We start from the raw sequence: 23,046 nt of genomic DNA, 5'->3' as shown, positions 1-23,046 counted from the left end.
CCTGTACAAAACAGGTACCAGGACACTTGTTTTTTGGTGTCTAAGGTGCCACTTTCCTTAAGTTTAGTGGGTTGTGGAGTCCCTGGGAGCACGATAGAGGCATGCTAGCTGCTGCCTTTCGGGGGTTATTGCTCCTTCCGGTGACCTGTACAGTGGCTGAACCCTGCCTGGCCTACCCAGGGCATTTGAGTAAAAGCCTCTTCTCATTTTGAGTCTCCGAGGAGGCACGTGGCAGCTCCCAGGGTGGTTCCTGGAGCCCTGCAAGTGCAGGGGACACAAGCAGGGTTTTTGGAGCAGCGTATGGAGGACCAGCACCCAAAGTCAGCATGTGCTCCCCTGGCCTCTGGGATTGCCAGTATCAAGGGGAGGGGTTTTTGAATACCAAAGGGCTGTTTTTCTTGACTTTTTTTTTAATATTTATTTAATAAAAAAATATTTTCTTAATACTTGTGCGCATAAAAATGCGCAGAGGAACCTAATGCAGTTTTCAAAAGGATCCGAGCACTGCACAGCAGTTCCTGTCAGGGCAAGTCAGCTGTCCAGCAGCTTGTGGGAATCCCACCGAGCCTCTGTCTTCATTGCAGCTCAGTAACGGCAAAGCTGAAGTCCTTGAGTGTTACTTCTACCTGAGCTCACAGTGACTAAAGACTTTTAAAACTCTGACCCTATGGCAGTTTTGAAAATGAGATAAAGGATTTTAGATGGTTTAGATGAGGGAGACGTTGGGGGAAGGGTTGGAAGAAAGTTGCTCTAGGAGATTTTGCCTTGTGTGTGTGTGTGTGTGTGTGTGTGTTGTTTTCCAGCAGGAGCTTAGAACATCTGATAAATTTTTATCAGCGAGATTTCACCCTCGTGTGTGCTTTAGTTCTGTTTTTCTGTTTTTGCAAGAGTCACAGTCAGTAGCCGAGGCCAAAGGCAGTGCTTCCAGTGGGTCTTGACTCCGTTCTTTAAATTAGAAATTTAAAGACTGTGGGTTAGGCTGTATGGAATGATGGCAAATACGCTGACTTTGTTCTTAGCAATAAGCTGTCTAGAGGTTTAGCAGGGTTTGTTTCTTTTTAAGGGTTTTGTGGCTTGCTTTTAGTCAGTGTTATTTTTTTCCTGCTCTTTTCTATATTTGCTATTTGCTCATTTGAGTCAGAGAGAAGAGCACAAATATCTCATGGTCATGTGTTTTGTGATGTCTCAGGGCGTAAGAAGCAAGAGCAGAACAAAAAGAAAGTTAGAATTAAAATCATAAACTACTGAGGTCAAAACAAGACCTAAAAATCTTTTGCATTTTTCTTGTCAAAATTTTTATTGGGCTCTTTCTTACTGCCAAAGACTTGTATTAGTGAAAGAATTCTTATATGAGTGAATAGCCAGTTTAATGCATGTTGCATACTGCTATTTCTTTTTCCCACATATCAGTACAGCTGTCAAAATATCATTTTAGTGACAAACATATGCTCTTCATAACACACAGTTGTATTTAGGTGAAGAGCACCTCCTTTAGACCATTTTTTTTGCAGAAATTTGGAGAAAGAAATAGTCTAGAAAAAAAGGAGAAAAGATGTATGTTTTTAAATGCTGTTAAACTGATTTGAAATAGCTAGAGGCTAGTTAGATTTTATTTCACTATAATTTGACCTTATTAAAGCAATTATTATCACTACCTAAAGCAGGTTTCTTTATATATTAATTTTGTTTAAAATGGTTTCAGTTCATTAATTCCTGGCTGATCTTTAATTATGCAAATGTTTGGAAGTCATATCCTGATTAAAATCTACTGGCTGCTGGAATAGATTTTGAAACTGTATAGGATTTTCTGACTTCTTTTTACCAGAGAAAATAATTTTATTTGAATGGGTGTATTATTTTCACTGGGTCTAAAAACGCTCAAACCAAACAGCCACTGGATTCCGAGACTTTTGTCGGAATGGGGATAAAGTGATTTAACTCACAGCTAAGTATGTATTTTGAAGATTAATCAAGTAAAAGGGGAGGGAAAAGAAGCCCAGGCACCTTAATTAGCACTAACTTTATAACTCCTGTTGTACCAAATAAAACATGGAAGCTTTAATCAGCTGATGCTGGGGAATGGCTATGGGAGAATGAGAGAGAGAGGTGATAAGGTACCTGAGAGATTTTTTTCAGCTTTATCTAAATCCAATAGGGCATAAATCTGTGAAGAATTACACAGTGCTGCATTATCAAATTATAGGAACAGATGCTGAAGAATGTTGCGTGTTTGCATGTTGCGAAGTGCTGCTGTGGTGCTTTAATCTGGTGCTGAGAGAGGACTAGGAAATACAGATGATCAGGTGTGCTAGGTGACATGAGCAAAACCCAAGCATATCTCAGTTCCCATTCCCGAATGCCTCCTGACTTCAGCGAGTCCTCCTGTCTGGGTTGTGGATGAGCTGCAGCAGCATCCCCTCGTGACCTGAGCCAGCTGGAGCAGCTGGCTCCACACTGGGCAGTGCAGACTGATGAACCAAAAAAATGAGAATTTTATTCAGACCTTGGAACTATTTACTGAAACTCAGGGCTGACCTGATTTAATTGTGGTGGTTTTGCATGGGGATAAGTTGGTGGCTGGTGCTGCCAGCAAGGACAACTGAAACTTCAGCAGTAAGGGGTGTTACTAATTGCTGTGGAAAACAAAGGAAGATGGACCTGTGAGGGGGGACAGAGTTGGGATTTGGGCAGCAATGAGAGGAAGGAAGAGGACTAGAAGATCTGGGAAGTGGCTGAGGTGAAACAGACCTAATAAACAGGTGACCATATTGGTGCTTATTAGAGACCATATCCTTTGCTGCTGGTCTTGGAACATGAAAGTGGCTGGTGTCTGCTCTAGTCATTTGCTCCATGGACGAAGGGTAGAATAGAGAAAGAGGAAGGGAACACAGGAAGGCCTCTCTGGGCACATCCAGGAGAAGGTTCAGGTGCAGGGACAAGGGGGACAAAAGACTACAACCCAGACTGGAAGCCAAAATGAAGGAGGCATTAAATCTGTAGGAAAAGCATGAGGGTCAAGGGAATACTGCAGAAAGCAGAGTATAGTGGTTGCGGTGGGAGCTCAACATACGGAGACAAGGGCGAGTCAACAAGAAAGGAAAGCCAGAGTGTAGAATAGACACAGCAGAAACAGGGAATGTAAGTAGAAATGACTTAAAATGAGAAATGGAAAGGAGGCAGTACAGCATCAGCGCTCACATCTTTATAGTATGGTTAGTGAAGTACCTTATTTTACTATATTATTCGTTTTCATGATTGGGACTACAATTACATTTCAGGGTTATAAGCCTGTAGACATGCCATTTTAGGATGCACAAACTCGCTCTGATGTGTGCAAAATGAGCTGCTTAAGTGCTGTTCTAACTGAGCATCCAAATGCAGGATTTGAATACTGTAGTAGGGCAGTCTTGGTGCCTGGTTTCCAGAGTCTACAGCTTCCCTTTTTTAACACCAAACTTTTTAACATCAGTATTCATTGCTCACCACGTTAGCCCAGGATGAATGGATGAGCAGCAATTTTTCAATCAAGCAGATGATACTGAACCGCAGGAGATGTATCCCAAGAGGTATCATGTAACACTCATTCTGTAGGAATGAATTGGCAGCTGCAGCATCTTTCGGGATTTGACCCTGGCATGGATGTGGTGGGTTGAATTAAGAGAAATTACCTAATGCTGGAATAGTAAGATTATAAAGTCCCTTTTTAAACCAGCGTGAAAGTCTTTGTTCTGGATGAATGATGCAGGCACCTGTGATTGTCTGCCTAGACCTTCAATTAGCTGAAACTTTAAAGGCAACCTTATAAACTTAATGAGTATAGTGACAGCCTACATAATTAAGGAAACATTTGGTACAGGGTACTTGGGCAAGGGGCTAGGGATCAGCAGCTCAGCTGCAGGGTTTGGCCTCAGATTGCAAGAGTAGCCTCGAGTGGGCACCGTTGGCTATCGCTGCCATCCTTGCATCCTTTGCAGCAGCTCAGCCCAAAGTTTTGCTAGCATCAGCCCCCTCAGTCCAGCAGCAGCAGGGTGCCTGCACCCACAGCCTGGGAAGGTTTAGCTAGAGCTGCAGCACATCAGAGTGTTGCTGGGGCTGCCTGGCATTACTGAGCATAAGAGAATGGCTAAAAGGATACCCTTGCCTTGCAAGGGACTTGGAGAAAATTTCCCTTTTTTTGCAAACTAGGTAGAAGCTACCACACACAGAGATTGTTTTTCATGAGTTCAAGGTCTGTGTTGCCCCTGGCATTTGTTTTGTTGATATCCAGGATGTCCTTCGGAAGAAACAGGAAATGTGTTTTTTACTACACAATTGTACACAGTCCAGCCTGCCTTGCCAGAAGAATTTAAATCAATTTGCTGCTCTTTGGCCAGTTTCTAACACTTGTAGAGCACATTAGAGCAATAATGTTCTTGTCAGTGACACAATGATTTGCCTTGTAAACCTCACAGCCTGGAGAGTCAGATTCGATCCTGCAGACGGCCTGTCGAATACACTTACTGAGATGTGATAAGTAACCTGCCTTCCTTGTCCTCTGTCTCAGCAAACTGAAGAAACAAAGCCTGTGAAGTGTCTGTGTAACATCTGCATGTGTCAAGAGCAGGAAGCTGCTCCTTGGCAAACACTTCTCTCTATCAGTCTTCAGGGAAAAAGACACAGGCACCATTATCAGATAGGAGCTACAAGGTGCATATGCATCGATCAGAGAGACTTGGCCTGACAGGATGATTTTTTTTGCAGTGCACTCATCTTCTCTGCTACACATGTACAGCATCCAGCCCCGAAATAGATAAAAGCATTGGCATTACAGTCAATGCTAATACCCATGTGGATCTGAAGATAAAAATGCAGGTGTCAGGGTATGCAGAAATGACTTGATGTTGCTTGTTACAAAGGGAGATCTTCCTTTTTGCACACAGGTATTCTTTTGTTGGCTCCTCTTTCGCACTTTGAGTTAGTTCTGTCGTTGGCTTGGAAGGTCTGTCTGGGTCAGTGAGTCCATCTGTCCCTCTGCCTCTTTGTAAGCAACCATGCAATGGGCGTCTGTAATAGGACGGGTCACAGAACATCAAGCTTCTAGTCTTTTGGTCTTCACAACGCTGAAGACATCTACCACAGGCCCCATATACTTAGCTCTGGTAATTAAGAAAGTGTAACTCCCACTATACTGCAGAAAATGGTACTTGAAACTCCACCAGCTTGGGAGAAGCGTGCTCCACTTGCATGCCAGAGGACAGCCCTCAAGTGGTCTCTGTGCATCTGAGCAGGTGAAGGGGAGAAATTTCTGGCTTGGTAAAGGATAAAGATTTGTGTGTCATGGAGAAGAGAGGCTGAAGAACAGTAGCTGGGCGCATGTACTACGTTGTTGGAGCAAGGGAGCAGCTGTGAGCTTCATTAGAAAAAGTGTTTCCCCAGCCAAACAGAACTTCTGTAGAATAGGTGTGCAGCTATGGAGGCTGGAGCTGGCTCCTCTGGCGGTTCTGCCGCCGTGGTCCCAGGCCCACTTCCTCCAGCGCAGCTGCCTCGCAGCAGCTTTTTATTGTGCAAAGTCCGATTTCTGCCAAAGGAAAAGCACTCTTTTTCTGGGCTTCACCCCACTGTTCATTATTTACTTTTTAATTAACCTTATTTTATTTTAGAGCAATTTTCAAGGGGGAATGTTGGGTACAGGCCTAGGGACACACACTTACTTTCCTCATGAGCAAAGGCTTAGCTCTGTCTGGTGTAAACTAGATACAAACAACTTTAACACCACGTGTTAATCTTTAGGGACCTGAATAAACAGCTTCAAAAGATCTGAGCATAGTCAGTGCAATGTAGTCCCTCTAAATCTGTTTCCCTTTTTTAGTGTGGTGAAGCCCCTTAATGTTTCCTTGCTCTAAATCTCCTGGTGGCGTTGTCTCAAGGGGAGGCTGCTTGGCCACCAGAGAAGAGCTCTTTCCCTTAAAGACATGGCACATCTTGCCAGAAGAGACTTTATTGATAGCAGTTGATTGAGTCTTTTGAAATACATGTGTGTGAATCGCGTGGCTATCATTTTAGGGTTCAGTGAAAGGAAGCAAACTGGGGAACAGTTGTGATTCAAAACATTCATGTTACCATGACAGGAGCCTTGGCACTCTGCCTTGGGGGATAATTGCACAGCCTTCCTACTGTTGGTATTCGGTTTGGACAGTCGGGATGGGATTGTGAGAATGGAGGCGCGATGATGTTGTTACTATTATCTTTTATTCTTGTAATTATTTCTTTTGGTTTCTTAGGAAATTAATAATTGCTCTGGGCTTTGATGGTTAACAGCCTGCACCTTCCACGCAGGGAGATGCTAAAGCGTTGGTCAAGCTTGTTGTGAGTGATGGTGTATGAGGTACAAGATTGCAAAAGAATTGGAAAAAAACTTATGTTTCAAGCTATAGAAAAATGAAAGAAGGATCCACAAATGACTTTGATGGCTTTCAGATGAGGTAATTTGCTCCAGGGATGAAAGCCTGATTTGCTGGAAGAAGAGAGCACCAGCAGAGTATAGATGCGAGAGAATGTGAATTGTGTGTTGTACCCCTGAATGGATGCTAGAAAATAAGCCACAAAATACACCTCGTTGCACAAAAGGAGAGAAAAGGAGAAATTAATCAATATTTTCAAATAAATCTCTGAAAAATTATTTTGATATAGGACAGGTCTTAAAATCTGTGAGCAGCTTTTGTTTTCTGTGCTGGTCAGTCATTCAGCCTTGACATTTAAGTTTTTAAAGGATTGAACAACTTTGGGGTTTTTTCAGCTTCGTTTACTTGATGCTTGGAGTGTGCCTCCTTGCAGAAAGCCTGTGCTGCAGTATTTGTCATTCTCTTTCACGATGTGTCAAAGCTGCAGTGAGCACATACAGAATCGTGCCTGGCTACGTTCTTTCGCAGCCCCTTTCTCCACCCCTAGCCAAGACTTCTCTCCCCACCGGGCAGCTGTTTTGCTTGAATAATTGCATTTCTGTGGAATTTTCTTCTTCAGAAAAAAACATTCACGTGTATGGTAGAGTTCACACGCATTTATTGTGAAAAAGGTCAGATGAAAATTATACAATAAGATTTAGCCATAAAAGTCATTTCCATCGCCAGCGGTTGTGTCTTATCAGCTGGGAGTTTGCAACAAGCTTGTCTGATTGACAGAGTAAGAAAAAAAGCTAAAGTAGAGACTTCTGTGTGGATCCTGAGGCTTTACAGTAACAAGGTGACCCCAGCAAAGCAGCACATCCAGTGATGTCTACTAGGAGGCTTTTCTACTGTCTTTCCATGTTTCTTCAAACATTTCATTAGCTGTTGATTCATTGCAAATCTCTCTAGTCATTTTCTCTGGTTTTCAGCAAATTATTTTGTTAATTGAAAATGCAACTGAAATGTCTATCTCATTTAAATAGAAGCCATTTATAAACGGGAAACTTTCAGGATACCATATGTTCTTGGAACTTTGATGATTTTAATTAAATGATGCAAGGGGAGTTTTTCTTAATAGGAGCAGCTGATAGTGGAATGCAGAGCAATAGCAACAGTGTTCAAAGGTCTGGGCCACACTCAAGATGACTTGTCAGAGTTACATACTGCCCGCTAATTTCTTTTGCGTGGGATGCGGACTCAGTACAGTGTGACATGGCTCAGAGCCAGCCCCCAACTGGGATCTGCTGCAGGTTCCTGCTGAGTGCCGGTTCCTTCCCCACATTCCCAGGAAGATTCTGGAACTGGGGAATTTGGCCACAGCGTTAGGATCTCCTTGCTTGGGGTGGAATGCAATGGGACATGCCTTGTTTCTCTGCTGGATATGAATTGGTTGGAATTCCCTGAAAACCAGGGGCAGCCAGCTGTCTTAACATGGAGGAGAGGGAAATCTCCTATCTTTTTCCTTATGGAGGCCTGTTTGTGGAGGTGAGGAGTTTCTCTGGGACAGAGCCAATACTGCCGTTTCTGACTTTTTCCTGCTAGGCCACAGAGGAACTGTGAGAGTTGCAAAACTTGAAGCTCCTTCAAGGAGGTGCAGGAAAGTGGGATGTCCTCACCAGACCTGTAGCACAGATCTTTCACCTGAGCTTGAGGAATGGAAGAGCGGTGTGTGAGAGTTTGCATTTGGATGGGATCTTGAGGTCTCATCAAACCATTCTTGATGTATCGTTCTGCCACTGAAATAAAAATACGTTGTTCCATGTGATACAATTGCTTAGACCTTTCTGTGATCAATGATGTGTTAGCAGATAAGATGAACCATGGGTTTGTTCAGGTGTGGCCAGTCCTGGGCTCCAGGCTGAAGCTCTAACTAAAGGTTACTGTTGGCTAAATTAGTTTATTCTGCAGATTTTTCCTGATGGCAAAGCTGGGAAATAGGTCTGCACGGGCAAGTCCAGGGCATGCAGGCTGTTGCAATAAAGGGTAGTGACGCCTCCTCCCCAAATCATACGCTGAGTTTGTTTGTTCCAGAAGCTGTGTACCAACAGCTATTTTTTTTTTAGCTTTTTCTATTTGTATAGAAATGTTTTTATTTCTTCAGACTGATCATACTACCTCAGGCTATTTACTCCACATATATAGAAATCTTAGACTCACTTTGGAATATTTTTGTTTCTTCAGTTTTTTTTTTAAGTAGAAATATGCTGGTTTGAAAAAAAAATGCACCCTGCAAAATACTACATCTGTAACACTTAATGTCCAGCATGATTTGCCAAGTAAAGAGCATATACTGTCATTGCTGATGGCCATATCTAGCCTTTTTCTTTTTCATATTGCTATAATTGTCTTTTTCCATTAAAATCAAACATGGGCTGAGCAGCCACATGCTAGGAATCACTAAGTGGTATTTAAATAGACACATATCATGACTCTGAGGCAAGCAGCACAAAAGACCTTGCACCTGGCATTCAGCATGTTAGAAAAATGGGATGAGACAGAGATGGATATAGCTAGAGGGTCAAATTCTCACCTTTACCCATGCAAGGCACGCAGCACCTCGCAGGGCTGACTTTGTCTCTGTGAGCACGAGATAGGCAGCAGAATAAAATGGACTTCTCTGATAGTGTCCTGTAGTGCAAGTAGATGTTTGCCTAGAAATGTTGTTAGATTCTCCATCAACTGACAAAGTCTGAAACGTTATGACTGTGGACAGATTGTGGGATTTGCGAAGAACTGTGATTATCCACCCTCTTGTGTGTGTTGGGCATTTGAGCTGGTCTTATACAATCTATAAGCATCAGCATGTATTCAGAGGCCAGCTGTGGGACCAGGGTTCATAGTGAATATGGAGATAAAGAAATATGGAGATAATGAAAGATTTTGTAAAACATTTTCAGGATAAACATTCAGATTTCCTTTCCTTTTCTGCCTTTTTTTTTTTTTTTTTTTTGTGCGTGAGAAGCATAGTTTAACTCAAGTACAGTCTTTAAACTTTCTTTTCTTGCTGTACCCTGATGTTTAAGAAAGGCTTGTAATTTTGGCTCTTGACTTGGAAACAGTTTAAAGGCAGCTGATGTTTGGTGCCTGGGAATGCTACACTTCCTGAGTAATCAGGCTCTTTTGGCATACCTTAAATTGGGCACTGAAGTTATGGACAGACAAGCATGAGCGCAGCTTTACGGGTGTTTAGGCAAAGACATTTTTGCACACGGCTCTGATATGCGCCGAGTGCGCACACAGTCGGTTGTCAGTGCCAAGCGTGCAAGAGGTAACTGATGAAGGTGCGGGAAGTTTGTTAGCTGCCTTTGCGAGGAGTGAAGGCCTGCTCTATTTCAGCTTCCGAAGAGTCTCCTACCAGCGCTGTGAATGACTAGCGTAATAAAACATTTCTTCCAAATATAGTGGAGTCCATCATTTGGACTCTCTGCATTTGATCCAAGTCCTGGAAGATTCATAGGAGGTTTTATTGCCATTAGATGAGGCCTGTCCTCCCGTATAAGCTGGTAACTTCACAGTCGCTTTGTGACCTGGGCCACGTGTGCCTGGTAAAGTGGGCAAAGAGAAATGGATGCAACAGCTGTATTTGTGTACTCAGGGAATGTGCATGGTTCTCCTAAATTTCTGGCTTCATTTGGGTTTTTTTTCTTTCTTCTGCAGGCAGACAACCATCTGTCCTGGCAGCCTAGGCGTTGCGGAGTGTTTGACTAGCTAGTACAGCTAAAGCTCTAGCCAAACAGAAAACCATCTAAACACTGAATTCTTGGAGAGAAATCTGATCTAGTTTCCAAGTTTTATTTTCTTTCTTTTGGAATATTTTTGAAGAGCTGAAAGGGAGCGTTCTTTGCCCTTTGAAGTTTGTGCTTTGCCAGAAGGCTGTTGAAAGTAACACAAGTGTTGCTGGGTGCTCACTGGCGTCTCTCATTACTTGGAGATCTTTAAAAGCTCTCTGAACAGCTTACTAAGGCTTTTGTTAACATTTGATTTCTAACTGAGGAAGAAATTAATACTATATCTTTTTTACAGGTGGATAGGCAGCTGTAAGTAAGTTAGTGAAATACCTGCCTCTCGAGGGCACTCTCCAGTGCTGGCGGAGCTCTCGAGAGTCTGACGAAGCAGCCGCTTTTTTTTAATAACCAGTCTGACATCAGCTTTCATTGCCACCATTTCCATACCCTCTCATTGTTCACGTGGTGTCTCGCCAGGAATAGTGAAATGATGAGTAACCTCAGAGTTTCGTTCCACAACTGTTTCCGGTGGATTCAAATCCACATCATCCTTTTCCCTGTGGTTTATAGTTATCCTCCCTTATTTTCATTTTTAAATGGGGGAATTTTATTGAAAGCATTGAGATTTGATGCCATCATTCTCTCGTTAGCAGGCATGCCGACGGGTCTAACCCTTGCTCTGATTGTCGTCCTCAGGCAACCCGCTGACCGTGGCCTGCAAAGCCTTCTTTGGATTCAGTGGAGAATCGGGCCCCATGATCTACTGGATGAAAGGGGAAAAATTCATTGAAGAATTAGAAGGTCACATTAGAGAAGGCGAAGTCAGGTACTTTTTGGAGTATTTACTGTTAAGTATGTGGTATGTCCCAAAAGCCAGTTTTATTTTTAAACAAGTTTTTAGTTTGAGCTGTCTAACAAATGATGAACGACTTAGAAGCAGGGCAGTGTGAGCTCCTCAGTTTCCTTTCTAAGGGATAAACTCTGGAGATGTAGTTGCTCCCCGTGCACCTGAAAATTCATCACCAAACCCCCAAGCTGGCAGCTGCCGCGTCCCTGACTGTTCTAGGGGGTGATCTAAGCCTCGAGTGGAAATGCTGCTGTCCCCTGCCGTGGCCCCTCGTGGCAGTCTTTGGCAAGATGACATTAATTTCAGCGTCACTGTTAATCTTAAAGATGAATGTTCCCCTGTCAAAATGTCCATACTTTTTCTCTACTAAATGTTTTGGCTGCCCATGATAATACTCTCTGCTCTGCTCTCTCCTTAACCAAGACTTTCTAAAGACGGTAGGATTTGTTCTTCAACACATGCATTTAAGGGAGAGAGGGAAGTCACTGTGTGAGGGTGTCTGATACCCAGCTTGTGCTTGACTTCTTCCAGATGCTGATTTTCATATGCTATACCAGCTGTACGGAACAAGATCACTTGTGTCCCCATGCATGTTCATGGAGTTTGTACCTGACAGTATCTTCTTATCTCTCCTGATAAATAATTACTTGATCAATAGCTCTTTGGGCAAGGACTAAGCTAGGACTACACAATGGACAAGGTGGTCCCAGCTCCCATACACAGGTGATGAATATAGATCATAAAGAAAGCCAAAGCCTTTACATGTTCTACTGTTCGCTTTTGGTCCAGTTTCAGAATTTTTTCTTACTTGGAGAGCAGGCAGAGAGGAAGATTCCTTTACTTTATTGTGTGATCAATAATTTGAAGTTCAGTCCATAATAACCACTAGTGATAACGACTAGTTATTAAAATAAACTAAAATAACTGACCTAACTTTGCTTCTTAATTGCATACAGACAAAATTTGTCATCTATTGTCAGAAGACTTTACGTGTACAATTCCTTTCTGGGCTCCTGACCGTAAAAGACAATTTTTGGCAACTTCTGCCATTGCAAGTAATAAGCATATAACTCGCTATATGGACAGAGTGATTTTCATCACGTTCTTCCTTCACATCAGGAGGATAATTTGAGGTTTGCATTTAAAGAGCCCTCCAGCACTAGCACAGGTCCAAACTGGTCTTCTATGTGCATTTCTGTGGGTAAAAATTGAGTTTGAAAAGCTTGCTCCCGTATGTCTTTGCCTCATCTCATTGCATATTCTTGATTCAAACTAATTGCGTTACAGCTCTCTTTTCTCTCTCTGATAAAATGTTCTGACTCAATTTATAGACCCTTCGCAATCCAGTGAGTCTTGTCCTGAGTAAAGCTACTTATCATGTACCCAGTCTTCTGCATTGCAGCCGGCATTAAAAGCATAGCATTTACCAAAGCCTGCTGCATCATTACCAGCATTACCACAGGCCATTCCTTTTTTGATTTAGAAGTAGCTATGGCAACTGCGGTAGAAACTTTTTTGCAAATGACTTTTTTACAGTGACAGTTCTCGCTTATGCATCCCATTATGGGGGTTCTGACTTAGCAAGGCTAAGCAGCGCTAACTGTTCTGTCGGCACCTGAGCCAGGCCACATCTTCTGCCTAGACCTAATTATTAGTGTATTTCAAAAAATATCATGGATGTTGCAAATTTGATGACCCGTAGTGAACTTGCCAAATAGATGCTTTTCCTATCACTTTGCTTTTATATGGTATTATCAACCCACTTCTATTAATGCTGAGAAACTTTACATAGTTGGAGATTGTTACAACTGGATGAAAACACTCCATGTGTTGTTCCTTTGATAAATGTTTAGTATTTTACCTCTACATCCCCTGTCTTAAGTTGGTCCATGAATTTGGAGGCAGAACTCTGAATTTCTGGTGCTGTCCTTGCCCTGGACTGTATCCATCCACTGTGTCGCTGTATTTTCTGTACTTGGTGAGGGAGCAGGTTTACACATAAATGCGTTGTAGGGATCTAAACCATCCATCACTATCTCTGGTATGCTTATTTACAAGTCAATTAGTCTGTGCACTTTTATGAAAGCACTGAAATAAGGATGCATGTGACTTGAGCGTTACTGTTCAAATCAGAGCCGTGGAGCTGTTTGTTTTGGTAAATACTCTTCCCCATAAATAAGGTGTGTAGCCCTGGGTTTACGATTATTTATTAGGTGTTTTTTGAGAGCCTCATAATAAAAAAGCAACTAACCAGCATTGCAGGGCACAGGTGATGGACCCCTCTCTTACCAGCCTCATTGTCTGCCCTTGAATTAAGCTCCCCACATTAGAAATTCATAGGGAGAAAAGGAGAAGGAGACTTTGCTTGACAGGTTGGTTTTCCACAGCAATAATAAAAATGTCATGTAAATTGAATGAGACTATTAAACAAGGAATTAGTCTGTAAGCCTGCTTGCAGAGCTGTCAGTTGCACCTGATTATCAGAGAAGCCCAGAGCAAATTTCAACCCCATATCTCTGCCACAGCAAAGAAGTATTTTCAGGGATAAATCTTACTCTCTCGGCTGCCTATGAGTCGCTTCTCTTCTGTTTTCGGGCGACACTGCAGAACACTTTGCAGGTAGCTCATAATGCTCAGCTTGAAGAGCATGTTTGTCTTTTTTTTTCCCTCCCTTCTCTGTTTTTAAGTGGAATAGCTTAACTCATTCTAAAAGCGTGAGAAGTGGTGAATGGAGACATTTTAAACTGCAGCCTTATCTCCTCTCGCTGATTAATTCAGCGCTCTGCCTGCTCATCCATGGAAGTTAATTGGTAGGTGCAAAATGCTCAGACAAGATGTGCTGCTGTATTGTGTTAGGAGAGGATGCTGAGGGAGGAAGGCAAAATTGCCATCACCGCTTACTTACCTAAGTACCATCTTAGGTACTTGCAGAGAAGTGGGGAAATGACATCCCTCTCCTGAAAAACTTGTGCTATTTAAGTAGACGACTTACAGGCAGAGAATGAGAAGCAGGATGCAGGGAAGTGATTGAGAGGGAAGACCACCGTGCCATGTTGTTAGTTGAACTACTTTTCTTTGGAGAGTACTTACACGCATGCAAATAAGCTCTTTTATCTGCAGACTGTTGTTAACAATTTTCTGAAGGAAGGACTAAAGTTCACATCCCTGTTAACAATCTAGGTCCTCAAGTGTCTAAGGAATAGAAGTTTGCCTTTTTGGAAAGTCCCAGCTCACATGCAGGTTAGGAAAGGTTTGGATTAATGCCTTGATCCTGCAAAGAGACTCAGGTGAAGCATTCTTATAGCCGTTAGATCTGTGATCCTATCAAATGTGAGAATTTCAGGAAAACATAATTTCAAAGGAAGAGCATTTGTAACTTCAGGTTCAACCTAATGCATAAACAGTCTATGACAGATAACTTTGAACAGTCTGAAACACTCTTTCGATGTTTTTCAAAGAAAACAGTCTGAAATGACACTTTGTTTTTTAATTCATTTTTTCTTAGTGATAAATAACCGCTAGACAAAATAAAATATCTTGTTTTAGATCAAATAAAATGCTGCAGCTTGACCAAAAGGAAGAGTTTTTTTTTTTCTTTTTCATTTCAGCTACATCTTATCCTTTTGTACTGTTTATTGGGAGTTGACAAGCACCACTGATTTATGTATGCATTAAATGAGCTAATTATTCTTACAGTTTGTACATTAAACTAGAAAAAAAAGCCATTATTTTCTCAACTTGTGGGAAATGGCATATGTTGGTAACATTGCTGGCAAAGTTCCCAACACCCTGACAGGGACAGAACTTCCTCTACAGGTGTGGAGTGAACACTGTTGCAGCTTTAAAGTCTAACTTGTTGACATTGTTTTTCTTTTCTTCCCCTAAAATACTGTGCTCAGTGTTTTCTGGACCAGCTGCAAAACACAATCAATTAAAAGTTGTACACACATTATAAAATTTTAGGTGATTGTGTTTATTGATGACATTAATTGATCATAAGCTGTATAGTATTGGTAAAAAGGAAAAAAAAAGGCAGGAATAAAAGGTTTAACCCCATTAAGAGCTTCCTGCATTTTGTTACCAACATGCTGTTTAAGCATCTGTTAGCATTTGCATGATAAAGCCCATTCTAAGAAGTTGTCTCCATAGAGATTGCAATTAATATGAAAATAAGTGAAAAAAAATCTAAGTTCATATTCCTTTTATAAAAGCTTCTTCTGTAGATGATCAGATATTATTTAAATTTAGGTTAAGAATTGATTAATTTATTTTAAATAGATTCACAATCAAAGTTTATTTTATCTTAGATTATAATCTATCTTCATAATTGTTACCATGAGTAAAATATGCTGATTGTAATAAACACAAGACAATTTGAACATTCACAAAGTGCTCCAGATTAATGTCTCAGATATTTTCTTTGCTAATGGTTTTATTTGTTCTCTGTAGCATGATTTGTAGGCTAAAATTTGTGGAGCATGTTGTTTACCAACAGAGAAGGAAGACTTTCCAATGTACAAAATATTTCATTGTATATGTAGAAAATTAATAGGTAAATGAGAATTGATTTATCAGACTCACAGGTATTTAGACTGATGAAACACAAGCAAAAGATTTGAGTCTGTGAACAGATCAGGGTCTCTTGGATGCTTTCTATTCTGGCCAGAAGTGATACAAATTCAGCATTTTTTGCGTTATTTTCAGCACTTAGAGTCAGGGCTAGAATGAGAAAATACAGTAGTGTACAACAAATGAGGATGAATTTGCAAAAAAAAGATGCAATTCAGCCTTTTCCAAAGTAAGATATATACCTGTTATTAAACAAATACTTTTACAAGCTTTTCAGCTAAAATGGAAGAGGATAAATTGTTGTGGATATTCTATTTGTCTTCTGAGTTTTTGTCAGATCACGTAAGCCTTTAAAAGCTGTATGCTGTATGAAGTCTTACCATAAATATGTGGTTTATAAGTCAGGCTTAGATCTTTGAGTCTCAAGTGCAATGTGCACACACTTCCATTCTGATTTGTATTCAGATGCAGAGATTCACACTTGCTGTGTGAAATGATTTACTTTCCATAGGAAAACATGTGGTTTTTGAACACCCAGAAAACTTTGGTTTGTAATAAAGAAGTTTGGGGGTGGTGGTGGTTAACAGGAGAAGCAGTGTCCAAGCAGCGCAAACAGCACTCTGATTAATGGCCCGTTTTCCCTTGTGTCTGATTACCATTAATGCACCAGTCCACAGAGAAAACACTTCTTCTTTTGGTGAACTTTGCTGTTGTTTATCATACCTTTGGCTCTTAGTGCACGACACTATCTTTTCTTGGTGAAACCCTGCTAGACTCGCAGCAGTACTACATGCGCTAGTGCGTTCACGGTCTCTGGCCTGAGCGTGCATCGTGCAGTTTATGTTTATCTCCTTACACGTTATGCAGCTGTACACTAAGGATCAATGGATCTCGCAGATTATACTTGACATTACATTTCCTTGTTGAAAGAACCAGTAACTTTTTTGAGCAGCTGATAAGAAGCCTTTTGAGGAAACAGGATAGTTTATTTTTAGTCTTAAATCGTCATCAAAAAACACTTGCTTTTACTTCGCGTTTGTTTTAATGTTCGCATTAGAATAATCACAGAAAAGACTGTACCTCTGGCCTGAAATTCAGCTAGAGCTTTCTATTCCTTTAGTGGGGATTTTGCATTTCCCTTCAGTGCTCTCAAAAGAGCAAAGAGCTCTTGTTCTTGACACTGTCCCCTTTTAAAGTCATAATCTAGCAGAAAAAAAGAAAAGGGAGAATTCCACAGAGTAGCCTAGCTCCTGTGGCCGGTACGGTAGACTACATTAAAATGTAGAGCAAGATACAGCCTTTAAAATATTGCCTTATAATTTGCTCTGCTATGACTTAATAATGTGCTTCTCTGGAAAGTGAGTGCTTATTGCTGCTTTAAAAAGCATTGGTTTTAGCATATTAATTCTGGGGGAGCTGAGGTAAATATGCTATGTGCAACTGTTGAGCTCATTGCCCCTCTTCCTACATGTGGTTCAGCTCCTTGCTACAGACATGAAAAGAAAAGAGGCTTTTGGACAGCAAAGAAGATGCCTATATTAAATTTCTTCCAGGTACCTTTAATTTCCTCTAAGTCCTTCTCCAGGAGTGCAAGAGGCCTGGGACACTTCATATCTTACACTGATAAGTCATGGTTTTTTAAGGTATCTTCTGCCTCTTTTTAATTGCATTAAGAGAAGGCTGTATCCTTCCTTCCAGGCTCCTCAGAGAACATCTTGGAGAGAAGGAAGTTGAACTGACGCTGATCTTTGATGCTGTGGAAGAGGCAGATCTGGCTAACTATACGTGCCACGTGGAGAACAGGAACGGACGGAAGCATGCCAGCGTTCTGCTGCGCAAGAAGGGTAATCATCAGTTACCTGTGCCCTCGCCCCCCGAGAACCCACCCGTCCCCGCCGGCCCCCGCGCCGGGAGCGAGGGTCCTGCTGGCCTCTCGGGCCCGGGCTGCAGCTGTGCGCGCTGAGTGGAGCTGACCTGCGCTTGGGCTATGGCTTCAGTTTACTGTTTGTAAAGAAATCTAATGAACTGTTCTTTAGTCACTGGTGAATAAGCTTTGCAGGTGATATGCTTGCCTCGAATCAGGTCAGCTATAAAGTCAGTGGGAGTATTTCAGTCTAAAACACCCTACAAATCTGACCTAGAGTTGATGGACTGTACCCCACAGGTAGTGGTGTGACAGGGAGAGTTAAAATGTGCATATCTTACAATATGTATTTCTTAAAATATATGGTTAGATATTCTCATGGTTCTCCACTTCCTAGCTTTCCTGTTTAAATGGAAAACTTGAAACACTTGCCATACATTTTGATTTTTAACTGCAGCAGGAGTGAAAACATTGCAGTGGGAGCTACAAATCAGTAGAGAATTACCTCATCATTGTGTTACCTTGATACTCTACCTAAAAGTGGGAGTGCCAGTAGTGACAAATTATCTGTAGCAAAAAGCAAACCATTTGGTTTTGGATGTTCCAAATTAAAAGGTGTTGCTATGCTCTGCTGTTCATAGAAGTCATTATGCTAAGGAGAGTAACAGTATTTCTTTACTGTTCTCAGGTTAATTCAGCAGCCTCTTCTATTTGTAAATAGGGTGACATTTAAATTTGATTGTGATATCTTAAAAATGCAGAGTATTAACAGGTACAAAAGCTGTAAAACAGTAGCTCTTTGGAAAGCAAGGAAAGATTGCACACTCGGAATACAACAGTAATGGGAAACCACAGAGCCATCAGCACAGGAGATTGACTGAAGAGTTAATAATTTGTTCAGGTCTCTGCTGTTATTCTTGGCTGTAAATTAGTTTACTGAAAGAGAAAAAGGAATGTTTTCACTGGGCACACGCACAGGCTGTGATCCCAGCGGTGTTCCTATCCTCTGTGTGCTTGCAGACCGCTGAGCTATTGGTGTTGGCTAAAGTAGCTAGCCCTCTCCAACCACCACGTTCCCAGTGAAATCCCGCAGAAGGTTCACCATCTGGGGACGGTTTCAATAGGCTGTGATAGGGAAGGGAATCAGCAGTTGCCAGTGTCCTGGCTTTAGAGGCAAATTGCTGAAGCAGCTCAGGAGCCCTGGCGCTGCTGCTACAGCTTTGCACATGCAACCACTCCGTTCAGGTCTCCAGGCAAGATCAGAGAGTCAGTGCAGGGTGTAGGATGCAGTAGGGAAAGATTGGGCCAGGTTTCTATTCATTTCATTTATATTCATTTTTATCCAGCAGAGATGTCATAAAAACAAATACTTTAAAAATATTCTACTAGCTTAGAGTTAGCAAGTGTAAAATGGGGGAAAAGAGTGAGCCAAGTAAAGATCTCCTAGCCAGAGTGCTACCTGTTGAAGGTTAAGACTGCGTACCTGGAAGAGCTTAGCTTTCTGTTTGGCTGCTGCAGCATCAAGGCCTACAGCTCCTCCCTCGGCAGTGGGAGATGCGTTGATGCAACGCGCAGCCCTGTCCTAGCTAGCCAGCCCCTGGCCAAGTCAGCCACAGCCGAAGAGAGGCTGTGGTGACATGTGCTTGCTAAGAGACTGCAGAAGCCCCCCTGGGACCATGATAGGGACTCAGCAGCTCTTCTCTCCCAGTGCTTCTTCCCGCCATGTACAGTCTTCCTTTCTGTTAGTACCTGAGCATGCTGCAGATCTACCTCTTACCCAGAGTAGACATGACATTCCCCCTACTCAGGAGGTTCAGCTAAAAGCATGCTGGATGCTAAAGACTGCTTCCATAGCTATAATTTGTGCCCTCAGATAACCCGTATAAAAGCAGAGGTGAGGGGTAAGGGTTATTGAGACAAAGAAGGGCTGCTAAGGGGAGGAGATCCTTGGGTCAGTGTCCCTCTTTGTTCCTATTCTTACATGTGTAAGGTCATATGTGTGAATGTAACTATTCAGTCCTGCCAAAATCTATTGGATCAAGTCCTACTTGTACAGTTTCCTATGCGTGGAAAAGCTTTATGTCCTTCTAGAAAGGAGACATAGCATAAATTAGACTTTGTGCTAGGTAGTGGGGATAAAACACAACACAAAAGGAGTAAACCATTCTGAGTAACAAGGGCACACAGTTGTAACGTGGAACACACATGAATGAATATTTAACATATAAATTACCAGGACATCACAGCTTTAAGTAAGGAATCTGGTCATCATGATGAAGGATTAACCTCTTTAGAGCAGAAAGCGTGCTACCTTTCCATCCGTTGAACACAGTAAATATATGACTGATAGTAAATATATCTTTGTTGACACTGCTAAATGTTCTGCTGTGTTGCATACATTAGAATAACAAGCCAGGCTTATTTATAACAAGGAAACGCAGACCTTTCCGAGCTCTGCTGAAATTATGGAAGAAGCACTGCTGGGTACAGAATTTGGAAATGTGAAGGATCACTTCTTAGCTACTATTTCATTTCTTTCTGCACTGTGGCTGTAGAAGGCCTCTTAGGCATTCTCAGTAGTTACTGAGATAAAATATTGATAGATAGAATATCTATTGAATATATATTCAATCACTTTACATGCTGTTTATTCCTAGTATTTCCACTGTTCTTTGCTTGTCCCATTGTCTTATTTTTTAGAGTTTTCATTAAGTTCTTAGGAATTCTTGACCAAAGTTTTCCTTTCTGCAACTTAATATAAAAACTTCTTATCCTAGCTTTCTCCTGCTTGTATTTGATTGTAGAGGAAATTTTACTGTAATCCAGGAAATACTAGTATATTTACTGATCTGTAATAGGATTTAGAATGGGACTGGTAGAACCAGTATCCTTTTCTTGACCAGTAACCTTTTGTGCACGTCAAAGAAGGGATCATGGATTCTTGTTGTGATATATTGTGATTTTGCAGGAGTTGGGGGACCTAGGGAAGGTAAAGAGAAAGCACAGATATCCCTGTCCCTCTTCTTCCCAAGCACTGCCTGCTAAGGGTTAGCTTTTCCACATTTGGCAAGAGGTGCTTTTCTGCACATTACATCTGCCCTTTCTTCAAATGTGTGATTGCAGCCCACTGCGTGCACCCAAACTAGCATGACTCAGGAGTCCACCTATACTAGGCTAGGATAAAAGAGAGTAAAAAACAAAACCAAATTATAGCTAAAATATGTTGAAGTCTTTGCTGGATTAGTGGTTGAGGCCTCATGAATGCTTTATAAGAATCCAGGAATGCTGTCTGCACAGCATTGGTGTATGGACAGCTCCAGAGTGTGTATCCTCAGTCAGGATTTTCTTTTTTTTTCTTTGGGGGGGGTAGGGGGAGGAGGAGTGGGGAAGAAGGTATCTAAAAAGAGAAGCAAATCCAGCTTCATACACCTAGCTCTACCAATGCAAAGACAGAATTGGGCTTGTTCCTGAGACCTGAATGCCACTGTCTGTTCCTATCATGTTCTTTACTGACTGGTTTCAGGAACACTTTATTTGCTTTCATGTAGTTCAAAAAATAAATTGCTTTTTCTTTTTTTCGCTCTGTGCTGTCCTGGGATGTTTGATACTTGAATTACATGGAGTGACAATACACACCTACTTATCCCTGAAGTTGTGGAAATAGTTCAGAATTCCCTCAAATGAATTTGAAAACAGTCCAGGATTTTTCTGACTGAAGTCTAAGTATACTATTAAGTAACTGTCCTGGAACATAAATAGCTTGTCAAGAACTGCAGAATAAAATCATTCTGTGCTCTTAGTGGAAAGAAGCAATGCATTTAGACAAAAGTAAATATTACAATGATGTTGGCTCAACACTTAATCTCAGAAATGCTGCCTTTGTTCAAAGTATAAAGGAAACATGTTTTTTTGATATTGTAACTAACAATGAGGAACCTTCTTAGATATATTTGAGTCTTGTTTTTTAGGTATTTATGGGACATTTAATATTCCAGAGAGCATAATCCTGTATATAATGTGTTGTGGCTGAATTCTTTTTCAATCTGAATCTGTCTGAATATGATTACTTACTGATTTTTGGTCACTATTAAGGCGAAAGTCCAGATTCAGCTCGTTCCCTGGCTTTTACTTAACTGCCCTTTCTATTGACTTCAGTGAGAACCATCTGAGGAGAAAGGCGTTAATCAGAGGCAGGGCCCCAGAGCTGGAGAGGTATGAAAACGGAGCATTTGGGGCTTTTCTCCATTGCCTCTACTGTAGAACAGAAATAAGGAGCCCAAAAGCCTTGGCGTTCTGCCTTCTTAAGTCTGGAGGTGAGGGGAGTTACGAGGCAGAAGGATGAGTATTAGAAAGGCAAAAGCAGATCTATACCACATAATACAGTCTATACAAAAAGCTCTGTCCTTGGACCTTTACTCTGCAAGGTAGCATAGGTCAATTTAGACCAAGTTGAATGCCCTTCTTTATTTTCTTTATTTTCTTTCTGTCTAAGCTGGCAGTCTTGGAGTAATCTCAATTTCCTGGGAGAAAAATTTCACTACAACACACAAAGCTGCTTTCTCACTGAAAAATGGTTTTAACCAACTCTGCTCTCCATTTGACCAGATTTATCTCAAGAACATATGCCAGCTTTACCATGCAGTGTAATAAAAGTCCCATAAATTTTCTGTGTTCTAAGAGAGATTAAACAGCTATTATAATAGATTTTTTTCCATCTTTTAGACCCTGACTTCTTACCAGACAGACATCAGAGGTACTGTAAATTGGGAATAACTTGACATCTGATGTTAATTATTGAAATACAAGGCATGGGAAGGCAAGAGTAACCCCAAAAGATACACAACTAATTTTCTTTTTGTCTTGAAAATGACACGAATGACATATCAGTAATTTTTTTTTCTGACCTAAGTTTTAGAAGCGTGAAGATCACGAAAACTTTATGTCTCTCTAGGATTAGAGTTTTTATATCTTCACATTGTATTTATCACAGCAGTAAATATCTTTGTGACATCGTATCTAAACTAATATAGGCTGTTGAGGCTGTTGTCATCTTGTGTCTTTTATGGCTATGTAATATGCCAAGTGGTGTTACTAGCAATATTGTGTTCAGAGGACATTTCAGGCTAAGCAACGCTACTGTGAAAGTTAATGGCTGACGTCAGGTCGAGCACTGAACTGGTATTTTATATTCTTGGTCTGTCATTGGTTTGCTGAATGACCTTGAACACATTGCTTCACTCTCCTATGCCTCTGTTTCCCCAGCTGTAAAAGATGGATAATTCCGTTTGAATGAATTTGTGAAGTACATTGCGACAAACCGTTTGTGATGTTTCCTAACAAAAGCATCCCAGTAGGAAATTTTAACTAGAGCCAGTTTCCATTAAAATATAATGTATACTAAACAAACGTGTGAGAATTCTGTTAGTAGCCATCACAACTCAAACGAAGTAGCTCTTAGCAACTGGATGTTTGCTCCCAACTTCTCACGTTATCTTGGGTGCTCTAGATGCTCAATTAATTTTCCAGTGATTCAGCTGAAGGTCTGGCTTGGCAGGTCACATCAACTGATACAAAAGCAAAGTTTAATATTAATTTGGGGGACTAGAGTCTCACAGCGGA

The 23,046-nt window shown here is 41.3% G+C and overlaps 1 protein-coding gene across 2 annotated transcripts in view; it reads left to right on the top strand.

Moving 5' to 3' along the window:
- The window catches only part of IL1RAPL2 (interleukin 1 receptor accessory protein like 2), a 376,004-nt gene that overhangs the window by 340,611 nt on the left and 12,347 nt on the right, over positions 1–23,046 (top strand). For both annotated transcript variants that reach the window (XM_062584647.1, XM_062584648.1), the window contains 2 exons: positions 10,844–10,973; positions 17,262–17,407. In XM_062584647.1, coding sequence (XP_062440631.1) covers positions 10,844–10,973; positions 17,262–17,407 — 276 coding nt within the window. The remainder of the gene's footprint in view (positions 1–10,843; positions 10,974–17,261; positions 17,408–23,046) is intronic.

Source organism: Rhea pennata, chromosome 11, assembly GCF_028389875.1.
Source record: "Rhea pennata isolate bPtePen1 chromosome 11, bPtePen1.pri, whole genome shotgun sequence".
Taxonomy (NCBI): Eukaryota; Metazoa; Chordata; class Aves; order Rheiformes; family Rheidae; genus Rhea; species Rhea pennata.
Note: the sequence above shows the minus strand (reverse complement) of the source record. Positions and strands in the feature narration are given on the sequence as shown.